Here is a 12,266-nt window from a genome sequence, read left to right on the forward strand (position 1 = left end):
GTTATACTGACAGGGAGAAGATGGGCTTTGCTGGAGAGAGCTTATGTTGGGAGGATGAAGGACCAAGTTGGATTAATTAACTCAGTTTACTAAGTGCCTCCTAGGTGCCACTGGGCACATAGGCAGAGGGAATATATCAGTGAACAAGCAGTCTAACCGAATGGAGCCAGTAGATGTTCTGGCAATATCCTACAATGTTAAAGGGGCTTCAAAATTAATAGTTGATGGATTCTGTTCCGGTGAAGTTTACAGTTAAGGGAGGGGAGTACAATGAGAAAAGTTTAGTGACAAGGCATCATTTTCATTCAGCAAATTTATCGATTGCCTATTGCAAGTTTAGGCCATGTATTATGTGCCGGAGAAATGAAAGAGACAAAAGGCCCTTACCCTCGTGGTACAGTGTTATAGGTGAGACCGAAAAACAAGCAAATGGTAGACGCTAAGGAAGAAACCAATGGTGCTACTGGAATGACAGTGGAACGTACTTTAGAAATGGTGGTCTGAGGAACTTTCTGGCTGAGACAAAAAGTACCCACCCATTGGTAGAGCAGTCTTAGCAAAGGCCTTGAGGTGGGAAGATGAGTGCAAATAAAAGACTGGAGGGTGGGGCCCCGGGTGTAGGGTTGAGTAGAGATGGAACACTAGGCAGGATTAGGTACAGCCTGGTAGGCCGTGGTGGTCAATTTAATCGGATAAACATGTACCAAGAGCAGTGCTAACCTCTGGGCTTAGCGTTTGGGGAGTTACCCACCTAAATTACTGCTGCCACTGCTACCTAACAAAGCATTCTGTGGTTTGAATAGATAATAGGAAGGCGAAAAAGACATAGGGTGTGCGAACTTTTGCGTTCTTCACACACCACAACCAGAATGTTCCTTTTAAACACATCTGACAGTACAACTCCCTGGCTTAAAGAAACAGGTCAACTGCTTCCCGTTGTTGGGGATAAAGTTAACACTTACGTCTAAGCACTTTACGTGTATTAACTCGTTTTATCCTACAATAGCCCTATGGCTAGTTAGCAGCCATTATCCCCTTTCTGTTGTCGAGGAAATGGGAGGCAGAGAGAAGTCAGGTAACTTGTTCAAGATCATAGTTAGAAAGTGACAGAAGTAGGATTCAAACCAACTAAGTTGGCTCCAGAGATTATTCTCACTTAACCACTGTACTTTAAAGACTAAAATCCTTAAAACAGCCCGCAAGGCTTTTGCCCCAAGTGGTCTCTAGTCCACCCACATTGATTCCTGCAGTTTCCTCCCCACAGCTTCACCCCACTGGGACCAGGGAGCCCAGGAACCAGAGTCCCAGGCTCTTGCCTGTGTTGGGCCTCCTCCGCCACCAGAGGGCGCCGCTGGCCGACTCCCTTCCACTAACCGCTCATCCCCGGAATGAGGGACGCACAGAGGGCGTGGTGCCGACTGCAAAACCGCTGTGCAGCCTCCGCCTCTGGGCTCAGGGCCGCGGGCGAGGACTTCCCGCTAAATAACCTGCCATAGCCCAAGGAGGAAACAAAAGTCACATTAAAGCCTGCGAGGCCCAGCTCTTGGTTCAACGCTTACTCGGTGCGCATTGCGTCAACCCTGCGGTAGGAGGAGGCAGGGTCCGGGCTCGCCCCGCCCACCCCAGCTCACGTGACCAACCGCGCTCTCGAGGCCGGAAGCGCCCGCGAGTCAGCGCGCGCGTTCTCGCGTTCCTAGGCGTCCGCGAAGATCCCCAAACTTCGGCCCTGTCGCGCGCTCGGGCTCGCGCTCGCGCTCGCTCCCGTGGTCCCGGGCCCCAAGCTTTCGGCGGTGTCTGCGCGTGCGCGCTGCTTAGCCTGGTCCCCGCCCCAAGCGCGCCGGGCTTCCAGGGCACCACAACCATGTGTTCGTTAGCTACCGGTGGGTATCCCCGGCCCCTCACCACCCGGTTCTCCCAGTCCCCCAAACCTCGCCTCAGTGGGGCTGGGGAAAGACTCTTCCCTCCCCCTGCGCCCTCTGGGACGCGGAGCCTGGGCGGTGAGGCCTTGCAGGGAAGGGGGGCAGGGCTGGTGAGGGCCGCCGGGGAGCGGGGCGAGGGGAGCGCTCTCCCGCGTGGCGGAGCCTTCTCCCCACCCCGCTCCTCGTGCGCGCGGTTCTCCCTGGCGTCCGAGGCAGGTCTGATCGTTTGTGTGTGCTAGGCGGCCGGGGCGCTGCGGAGGAGGAGGACCTGCCAGAGCTGTCAGACAGCGGTGACGAGGCCGCCTGGGAGGATGAGGACGATGCTGATCTCCCCCACGACAAGCGGCAGACCCCCTGCCTGTTCTGTGACAGGTTCGTCCACCTCAGCGCCAGGCTCCGGTCCTGGGGCCCCCGGGCCGCGTGGGTCTGTGTGGTCTGCTCGTTTGGAGTCGAACCAGAGTGACGCGCCCGCGAATTCTTGAACTAGTGGTTTGGAGAGTGAGGGCTTGTTGAGATGGAAGACCCACAGTGGGATAGAGGGAGGAGCCATGAACTGAAAGCCAGGTTGTCTTCGACGGGCCTCAGTTTCCCCTTCTGTAAAATAACAGGGTTTTGGACTGGATCTGTGGTTCCCACATCTGGTTCTGCACCTTTGTCACCCGAGACACTGAAAAAAATACAGATGCTACTGTGCAACTCATTCCTTCTGAATCACGGTTGGGGGCTAGGAATTCTCTGTTTTTACAAGGGCATTAGCTGAAGTGATTCTAATGAGTAACACGTTTGGGATGATCCCTCAGGACCCTTCCTGCTTTACTGTTCTGTAATTCTTTGACAAGTGGAGAACTTCTCAGGTGTAACACTTCATTTGAACCATTTAAAGAATCACCTTTCTTAGGTAGGGAATCCGCACCTGTTGAAGGGGAAGGCATTGATGCCGTTTCACTTAGGGAGAGACTGCAATATCAGTAATTCGTTTAAGGTCACAAAGCTGTAGTTTGCCTTATATCCAAATTCATGTTCTTTCCACTTAAAAGTCTGCCTCTTCGTCTCAAGTGTTGTCTTTGGCTGCTGTCCTGGGCAAGTGGGCATGAAAAAGGCCTGGTTGGCATTGGCCAGTGTTAATTTAAATAAACATCTTCCAGTTTCCTTTATAAATTTGGGCATGATACTGATTGGTGGTATATTAACTCCTCTTGATTTGTCGTTGTTCTCACGTGTAGTCTCATTTGGTTGATATAGAATGTCTACTGTATACTCCTGTTGTCATAAAATTTATTGAGCGTCGGGGATGTACTTGGTGATAGGCTGCATAAACACTGCAGAAATAATCTATCAGTAAACATTTGTTGAAACCTGCTGCACGTGTGAGGCATATAAAAGTGTAGCTTCTCTGCTGTATATTCCTACTTACATGTCCTTCAGTTTTGTAGGTCACATAATAAAGAGGCTTGGTCCTCACAGTGTCTATAATTCAAGTACTTTGGGAACACTACAAGATCACTTTGGAAATATGGTACTTTGGAAATACGCCAGCTGCAAAATTACATTTTATGCTTTATTTCTAAAAGCAGTTTGAGCTTTGGCAGTTCAGAGCCTCCAAAAGTAGAATTGACACTTAGAGGAGGAAAGAGTCTTATGTAGGGAATTTTCATGTCTTGAGAAAAATAGAATCTATCAAAGGGAGTTCTCTTAAGAATCGTTTGATAATTTCAGTGCTATAAATTGGCAAATAAATTAACTTTAACATTTAATGGGTAGTTTGTTTTAGGTATAAAATTGGATTCAGAAGTACTAATTTTTTTTAGAGTTTCTGGGTTCCTAACATTTAGATGTACTTTTATATTCTCCTAATTGGAAATAAAACTAGAAACCAGAAGAGGGGGGAGTGTATATTTAACGTGATATCAATATTTAGACTTTTAGGTACTTTTCCATGAAGCTATTGCTTGATTTTTCAGATTGTTTACATCTGCTGAAGAAACATTTTCACACTGTAAGTCTGAGCATCAGTTTAACATTGATAACATGGTCCATAAACATGGTGAGTATTTTTTAGAATAAAGAAAATTTTGTATTTTTCCAGACCTTTCCTTTTCTAAACAAGTCTAATTATAGTGAAATATATAGCAACAGCCTATTATGAAAATGAAGTTCTTTTGACAAATGGCTTTTGAAGAAAGATAAGTCATTCTAGTAGATAAGATTCACTATATTTAAGCTTATACTGGCTTCACAAGTTAAAAAGGAAAAAGCTTGCCATGTGATTGCATTTTTGTTATATTAGAATTTGCAAGAACAAGAGAATATATTAGAATTAGGGAGAGCGAGGTAGAAGTAGGCTTTGGAAAAAAAGGTGGGTCATTACGAGAAAAGATAAATTACCAGTTCAAAGCATAACATGAACTTCAAGACATACAAGGCTGAATTTTATAGGGAGTTTGGTAAGACAGCATGAAAAAAGATTACTGAAATTAAGGTGGTAAGCAAAATATTTAGATGATGATTCTTTTGAAATGCATTTAAACATACTTACTGCTAAAGTCTTCTACTTCTTTAAATAGATATAAAAGACCTACACTATTCCACTAAAATTAACTAAATACAGAATTGGTTGTTTTGGCCCCTATATTTGCTAACAACTGGAAAGAACATTAGATAAACGTGATATAATATGTTTATAAATCATAAATTCAAGTGCACATACTTTTGTAACCCATGGAAGACTTAGCCTCATTGGTTTTTTCCCCCATGTTTTTAATGTGCATTTTTAAACTGAGTTAGAATAATACTTTAAATATAATTTTGTATTTTTTTTCACTTATCAAATAGGAGTTTTTGTATGCCATCATACCCATTCTGTTTCTTTTTTTTCAAATTAAAATTCATTGGGATGACAATTGTTAGTAAAGTTACATAGATTTCAGGTGTACAATTTGTACATCATCTATATATCACATTGTGTATTCACCAGCCAGAGTCATTTCTCTTTCTATCACCTATATTTGATCCCCTTTACCCTCATCTACCACCTCCCTCCCTCCTTACCCTCTGGTAACCCCTAAACTATTGTCTATGTCTATGAGTTTTTGTTCCTTCATTTGTTTGTCTTGTTCTTTTGTTGTTTTCAGTTTTATATACCACATATCAGTGAAATCATGTGGTTCTATACTTTTTCTGTCTGACTTATTTCGCTTAGCATTATAATCTCAAGATCCATCCATGTTGTCGCTAATGGCACTATTTCATCTTTTCTTACTGCCAAAGAGTATATATATACCACAACTTTTTATCCGTTCTTCTATCGAAGGACAGTTTGGTTGTTTCCATGTCTTGGCCACTGTAAAAGCTGCAATGAACATTGGAGCACATACCTATGTCTATATGGATAAATGTTTTCAGATTTTCTGGGTAGATACCCAGGGTCATATGGTAATTCTATTCTTAATTTTTTGAGGACCTCCACACTGCCTTCCATAGCAGCTGCACCAGTCTGCATTCCCACCAACAGTGTATGAGGGTTCCTTTTTCTCCACAGCCTCTCCAACACTTGTTACTATTTGTCTTGTTGATGATAGCCATTCTAACTGGGGTGAGGTGATAACTCATTGTGGTCTTTATTTGCATTCTCTGATGATTAGTGATGTAGAGCATTTTTTCATATGTCTGTTGGCCATTTGTATGTCCTCTGGAGAAATGTCTCTTCAGGTCCCCTGCTCATTTTCTAATTGGACTGATTTTTTTGTTGTTGAGTTATATGAGTTCCTTGTATACTTTGGATATTCGCCCCTTATCGGAGGCGTTTGCAAAATCTTCTCCCATTCATTTGTTTGCCTCTTTATTTTGCCAATGGTTTCTTTTGCTGTGCAGAAGCTTAGTTTGATATAGTTCCATTCATTTATTTTAGCTTTTACTTCCCTTGCCTTTGGAGTCAAATTCATGAAATGCTCTTTGAATCCAAGGTCCATAAGTTTAGTACCTATGTTTTCTTCTATGCAGTTTATTGTTTCAGGTCTTATGTTTAGGTCTTTGATCCATTTTGAGTTAAATTTGGTACATGGTGACAGATAGCAGTCCAGTTTCATTCTTTTGCACATGGCTTTCCAATTCTGCCAGCACCATTTATTGAAGAGGCTTTTCTTTTCTCCATTGTATGCTTTTGTCTTTGTTAAATATTATCTGTCTGTATTTATGTGGGTTTATTTCTGGGTTCTCAGTTCTGTTCCATTGGTCTGTGTGTCTGTTTTTCTGCCAATACCATGCTGTTTTGATTGTTGTTGCCCTGTAGTACAAGCTAAAGTCAAGGAGTGTGATACCCCCAGCATTGTTCTTTTTTCTTAAGATTGTTTTGGCTATTTGGGGTCTTTTGTGGTTCCATACAAATCTGATGATTTTTTGTTCTGTTTCTTTAAAAACTGCCATTGGGATTTTGATGGGGATTGAATTATATCTGTATATTGCTTTGGGTAATATGGCCGTTTTAACTATGTTGATCCTTCCAATTCATGAACATGGAATGTCTTTCCATTTCTTTGTGTCTTCTTCAATTTCTTTTAAAAATGTCTTATGGTTTTCAGTATATAGGTCTTTCACATCCTTGGTTAAGTTTATTCCTAGGTATTTTATTCTTTTTGTTGCAACTGCAAAAGGAATTGTTTTTTTTTTATTTCTTTTTCTGAGATTTCATTGTTAGTATATAGGAATGCAATGGACTTTCGTACGTTGATTTTGTAGCCAGCAACTTCACTGTATGCATTTATTGTTTGTAATAGCTTTTTGGTGGAGTCTTTAGGGTTTTCTATTATATAGCATCATGTCATCTGCAAAAAGTGACAGTTTGACTTCTTCATTTCCAATTTGGATGCCTTTTATTTCTTTCTCTTGCTTTATTGCTCTGGCTAGGACTTCCAGTACTATGTTGAAAAGCAGAGGTGATAGGGGACAGCCTTGTCATGTTCCTGAACATAGAGCAAAGGGCTTCAGTTTTTCACCGTTCATTATGATATTAGCTGAGGGTTTGTCATATGTGGCCTTTATTATGTTAAGGTATTTTTCTTCTAAACCTAATTTATTAAGTGTAAAACATTTTGTATGCTGTTATGTTCCTCAGCAACATTTCTCAGGGCAAATAATAACTAGTTGGTTGGACATACTATTGCTTTCCCTTGTTTTAAATGATGCTTCATTTCTGGAAAGATAGGAGAACCAGAAAACAAGCCTCATTGGTTTTTAATTTGCATCATTTAACTAAATGTAAAGTTAGTATACTTTGTATACTTCATCTCCTGGCAAAATTATAATTTGGTAGGCACCATAAAATTGGGGATGTAGAAACTTTCGGCTTTAATATCAATTGCCCAATACTTGGTAAAATCAGTAACCTAATTTTCCTGATTTGTATTGTTTTTAGAAATGAGTTGAATTCTAAAAATTAATTTCCCAGTTTTTAGAAATGTAAGTAAAACATTTTAAAAACTATCCCCTATGGCTTTTTCTCAATTAAAGTTTTCAGAAGTATCAAAGTTACTGTTTCTAGTTCTCAATAAGAAATTAAAAATATTATAAGTTGTAGTTCAGGGCACAGAAACATTTTTTTTTTTGTCTAACCAAGGAAGCCTCTATACAGCAGGTCAATTAAACGAAACTCATATTTTAAAATGGGTGAATTATCTTTTTTTTTCCCTTTAGGGCTTGAATTCTATGGATATATTAAACTAATAAATTTTATTAGACTTAAGGTAAGTTGGTAGCTTCATTTACCGTTTTGTTTAGAAAATAAAATGCCACTATCAATGGTGACTATCAATGCACTGATTTTTAACAGAATACAAGGAACTACTATATAAAGAACTGCTTTAAGTTTGGCAGATCATATTGGGGGAATCATGGACATTAGAAACTGCCATAACACACAGCACCAAATAAACAGATACATACTATGCTTAATCAGTGTCATTTTTAACTGCATCTAAGAGGAATCAATGTTATGTGAAAAAGTAATTCAGAATCAGATAAAGGGAAACATAGTATTTCTGTAAAGTCAGAAATAATTTCTAGTGTGATTTCAAGTACTGTGGTGCTCTGTTTTATTTTTCAAATACTTCGTTCTTTTTCTATTCTATTCAAATGAGTGCTTATATTGCCATTTCCTCTAGATCCAAACAGTTTAAAAATGTGCATTGAAACCATTGATCCAATTAAGTTAATGAAATGACAGGTGGACATAGACTTTTTAAATAGAGATTTTGTGTAATGTAGACATGATTTCCTTTTTTGTTTAATTTTCCTAGTTTTGGCTAGGGGAATTTTGTGATTACATGCAATGAAAAAAACATGCAATTATTTTTACATCCAGAATCCTACAGTTGAGTATATGAATTCCATATACAATCCAGTGCCTTGGGACAAAGAAGAGTATTTGAAGCCGGTACTAGAAGATGACCTTTTACTTCAATTTGGTAAGATGAACATATCCTTTGTGGAACATGTTTCAAGTATTATAACATACTTACAAAAAAGTAAACTCCATTTTATTCACTCACATTTTATTAGTTTTTCCCAATTGTCCTTTTCCTGTTCCAAGATCTCTTCCAGGATACCACAGTACATTTCATTGTCATGTCTCCTTAAGCCCCTCTTGACTATGAGTTTCTTAGACCTTCCTGTTTTTGATGACCTTGACAGTTTTGAGGAGTACTTGTGGACAGAAATTTAAAGTGGAATAGGATTTGCATAGTTAAAATATCTCCCCCAAGAAATGTGTTACCTACAGAAGGGATGTTAACTTTTCAGTGAAGAAGTCCTGCAGACACGACCACAACCAAGTGATCAAGGCAGGCATGAGTTTGAATCTTACATAGTTCCTTCATTTAATAGCCCTATGACTTTGGCTTGACTTCTCTGAATCTCTAGTCACTTGATTTCTCTGAAATTTATTTTTACCATCCATTAAAATAGGAACAGACATTTACATTTCAGGTTTGTTTTGAGGATGAAATGAGATGTAATGAATGTACTTGAAATATACCTGGTAATCAATAAATATTAGTTTTTTCCTTCTACTTCTTGTTTCTTCCTGGGTTTGGTTTTGTATGGTTAATGCTTATATATATGTTCAATTTAGCCAACTAATGAAAAACTTAGACTAACATTATGCTCTTTAAATTCAAATTGAGATTTTTTTTAAAATTCAAATTTATATTTCTATAAAGTGCTTTTACTAATTTTTTTCAGTTGGCTGCATAATAGTCACTTAGTAGATATTTATTCGTAACATATTTGTATGTACTTCATTGTTATAAGATGGCCTGGTAATAATGTCCATTTATTTCTTTAGATGTAGAAGATCTGTATGAACCGGTGTCAGTCCCATTCTCATACCCCAATGGACTCAGTGAAAATACCTCTGTTGTTGAAAAATTGAAACACATGGAAGCCAGGGCACTGTCTGCTGAAACTGCATTAGCTAGAATGCGTGAGGATCTGCAAAGAATGAAGTAATTTATCAATCTTATAGAAAATTAATTGTTTAGACCCCAAAATAATACAGCTAGTAACTAGATGGAATATGGTAAAACATTTCATATACTGGAAAGTACAATGTAGATATTTAATTTTAGTAATATTAAAGATACACAACATTTTTATACATTGTGGATAAAATTGATTAACATAAACTTCTGTAGTTTTACCTATTCTAATGTACTTCTTTGTAATTACTTTTATACTAATAGTAATTGTTCTGGGGAGTGTTGTCCTCTTACATGTTTTTGTTCTTTGATACTGCCTTCCTTCGAATTACCCTGTTTCTAACAGATTTCTCCATTTTATTTTTCCTCTCTTAGGCTTTTAAAGTGGAGAGATTCATATTTTTTAGTTTTGGGGAAAATATGGGATTGGAATTTTTGTTTTTAAAGAATCAAAGTATAATTATGACAAATATTGTTTAATCAGAAAACCAGATGCATAGCGTGGTTTTCTCTAATGAATTAACATTCTACTGGCTTAGTTCTCAGAATTTAATGTGCATGTGAATCACCTGGGGATCTTATTAAGCTGTAGTTTCTGATTCGGGAGGTCTGGGGTAGGGCCTGAGATTCTGCATTTCTACCAAGTATACCTCTATTTTACCCATTGGATTTGTAAGTGGGTTGCTAGTGCCTGAGTACCCTTGGTTTGATGGTTTACCAGAATATTCAGCAGGAAGGATAGTATAGCTGATTATAGTTTCCCTTCCCTGTTTCTGAGATTTTATGCTGGGTAACCTAGTAACCACAGACTCTATTGCCTGCCTCTTTGCCCTTCTCTCCCATGCGTACCTATAGATTCCTAATATGTTGTGATCAGAGAGGGAACTGAGTTTAGAGCTGGAGTGGATGGTGTTGGTATATGTAAGTAATTCTCAATTTGAGTCCACTTTCTGCCCGTGTAACCCTTCCAGGAGATAATAAGGTTTTAAAGAATATTAATAGTGTTGAAATAGATTACTACATTGATTCAGCTGCTAAAATAAGATTTTGGAATATGAGAAATAATAAAGTTGAATAAAGGTAATGTGTTTATTTTATTCAGTTGAAAGATACAAACAGCTGTAATCTGCAGTTGGCAGTGCTTTTGTGTTTTACAGAAGGAATGCTTACAACTGGGTTTGAATATGCCATTGCTTAAGTAAGATCCAGCAGGGGGAGCTTTCAGTTGCTTAAGATAGAATGATTTAGAAGGTTCATCACCACCCCAAACTCCACTCCCTCCCCCTTCCTCTTCCTCAACCTCTAGCCTTTCCCTTTTTCATGGTCCAATAAACCTGTCTCAAGGGTGTATTTCAAATTGATTACAGACAATTTGCTCAGGATTTTGTGATGAACGCAGATGTCAGAACCTGCTCGTCAACTACTGCCATTGCAGACCTCCAGGAGGATGAGGATGGTGTTTATTTCAGCTCATACGGGCATTATGGGATACATGAAGAAATGCTAAAGGTTAGAAAAGAGCACAAATGTGCCATATCCATACTAAAGGAAAAGTAAAATAAAACAGGTTTTTAATACCTATGGTGTAGGACTGCTGCTTTTTTTTTGAGAACTGATTTTTAAATCTCTTTGGTGCTTTATAGCTCATTTTGGGTTGAAAAGATTACAGAAGCACCAAAGTCATTGTAAATTCTATTTAACATAATTATTAATCTTTATTATGAAATTACTTTTGCTTTAAATAGAACGTTGTAGAGAACAACGATGATTTTGTGTTCTTAAGATGAACTATTAAATAGAAAAATCGTATGTCAACTTTTAACGTACAAAGGAAATTAATATTAGTGTTTTAAATAGTAATACTGACTTCAGTTTGGGCAAATAATAATTCTTTGGTACAAAGTTTAATTATAAATAATTCTCACAATTATTATGGCATAACTTTATTACATTTGAAATCATTGATATTTAGAAGAATTTTCTAAATTGGTCAAATCAGGTATTCAAGTTTGGTTGGTTTTAATTTTTATAATGGTAGTTTTATATTTTATTATGTATAGATTGTAAAATAGTAAGATGTAATGTTTTAATTCAGTAAAACTGAAAATTACTAGAGTAATACAAATGTTGGAACGTAAAAATTATTGAAAATTTTGGATGTTTGTCTCTGAATTTTAGATGCTGCTACCTTTTCTTAAAACAAACAAAAAATTCCTAAATCCTTCTTCAAAAGATTGTTTTATTTTATGGAAGCCCTAAGACTATACTCTCCTGAAACATATGAATTTAAAAATAACCAGGGATATTTAATAATATGTACATATTTTTTCATGCAGTTTTGCAGGATCAAAGAGTGGAGGTTTGCTGATTAATAGTAATTATAATTACTTGAGGTCTTTTAAAGCAGTACCATTTCATTTCTTTACTAATGACATGTCACGGTGGTTCTTTTTGTTGTCACTTGGGTAATGACATAGTATTACAGATAACAGTTATCTTATTATAAGTAATAAATTATTTTAAGTCCAGGGTGAATTTGTTTAAAAGAAATTGACTTACTCTGTTTTCTTTGTTAAAATTAATTTTATTGTGTCTAGAATATTTTCTTTAAAGGACTTAATCTAAGCCCATGTTTGTCAGTTTAAATCACCCCATCAATTTAAATGTCATGAACCTTTAATGCCTTTGGTATGGAAATTGTGTTGCATTTGTCAGGCAGATAAGGTTGAGACTCACAGTAGGTAGTATACGTGAGTGTCCTCAGTACAGTCATCAGGGAAATCCAGGTGGAGTACTTATTTCCAAGTCTGTGTTCTGGACACTTGTAGCTGTATATCAATAACTAAAGGCTCTTCACACCGGATCATATATCTTTAAG

The 12,266-nt window shown here is 38.0% G+C and overlaps 1 protein-coding gene across 2 annotated transcripts in view; it reads left to right on the plus strand.

Annotated features, from left to right (window-relative positions):
- The first annotated feature begins 1,647 nt into the window (after positions 1 to 1,647).
- Positions 1,648 to 12,266, plus strand: part of PRMT3 (protein arginine methyltransferase 3) — a 127,645-nt gene continuing 117,026 nt past the window's right edge. Inside the window, exons 1-7 of one of the 2 annotated variants that reach the window (XM_019742634.3) lie at positions 1,648 to 1,880; positions 2,159 to 2,291; positions 3,881 to 3,963; positions 7,608 to 7,657; positions 8,275 to 8,377; positions 9,256 to 9,415; positions 10,756 to 10,897. In XM_019742634.3, coding sequence (XP_019598193.3) covers positions 1,862 to 1,880; positions 2,159 to 2,291; positions 3,881 to 3,963; positions 7,608 to 7,657; positions 8,275 to 8,377; positions 9,256 to 9,415; positions 10,756 to 10,897 — 690 coding nt within the window. In that variant the 5' untranslated portion in view covers positions 1,648 to 1,861. The remainder of the gene's footprint in view (positions 1,881 to 2,158; positions 2,292 to 3,880; positions 3,964 to 7,607; positions 7,658 to 8,274; positions 8,378 to 9,255; positions 9,416 to 10,755; positions 10,898 to 12,266) is intronic. The other variant, XM_074336134.2, reaches the window with a different exon arrangement.

Source organism: Rhinolophus sinicus, chromosome 14 (assembly GCF_057876585.1).
Source record: "Rhinolophus sinicus isolate RSI-liver-muscle chromosome 14, RSI-T2T, whole genome shotgun sequence".
Lineage (NCBI taxonomy): Eukaryota > Metazoa > Chordata > Mammalia > Chiroptera > Rhinolophidae > Rhinolophus > Rhinolophus sinicus.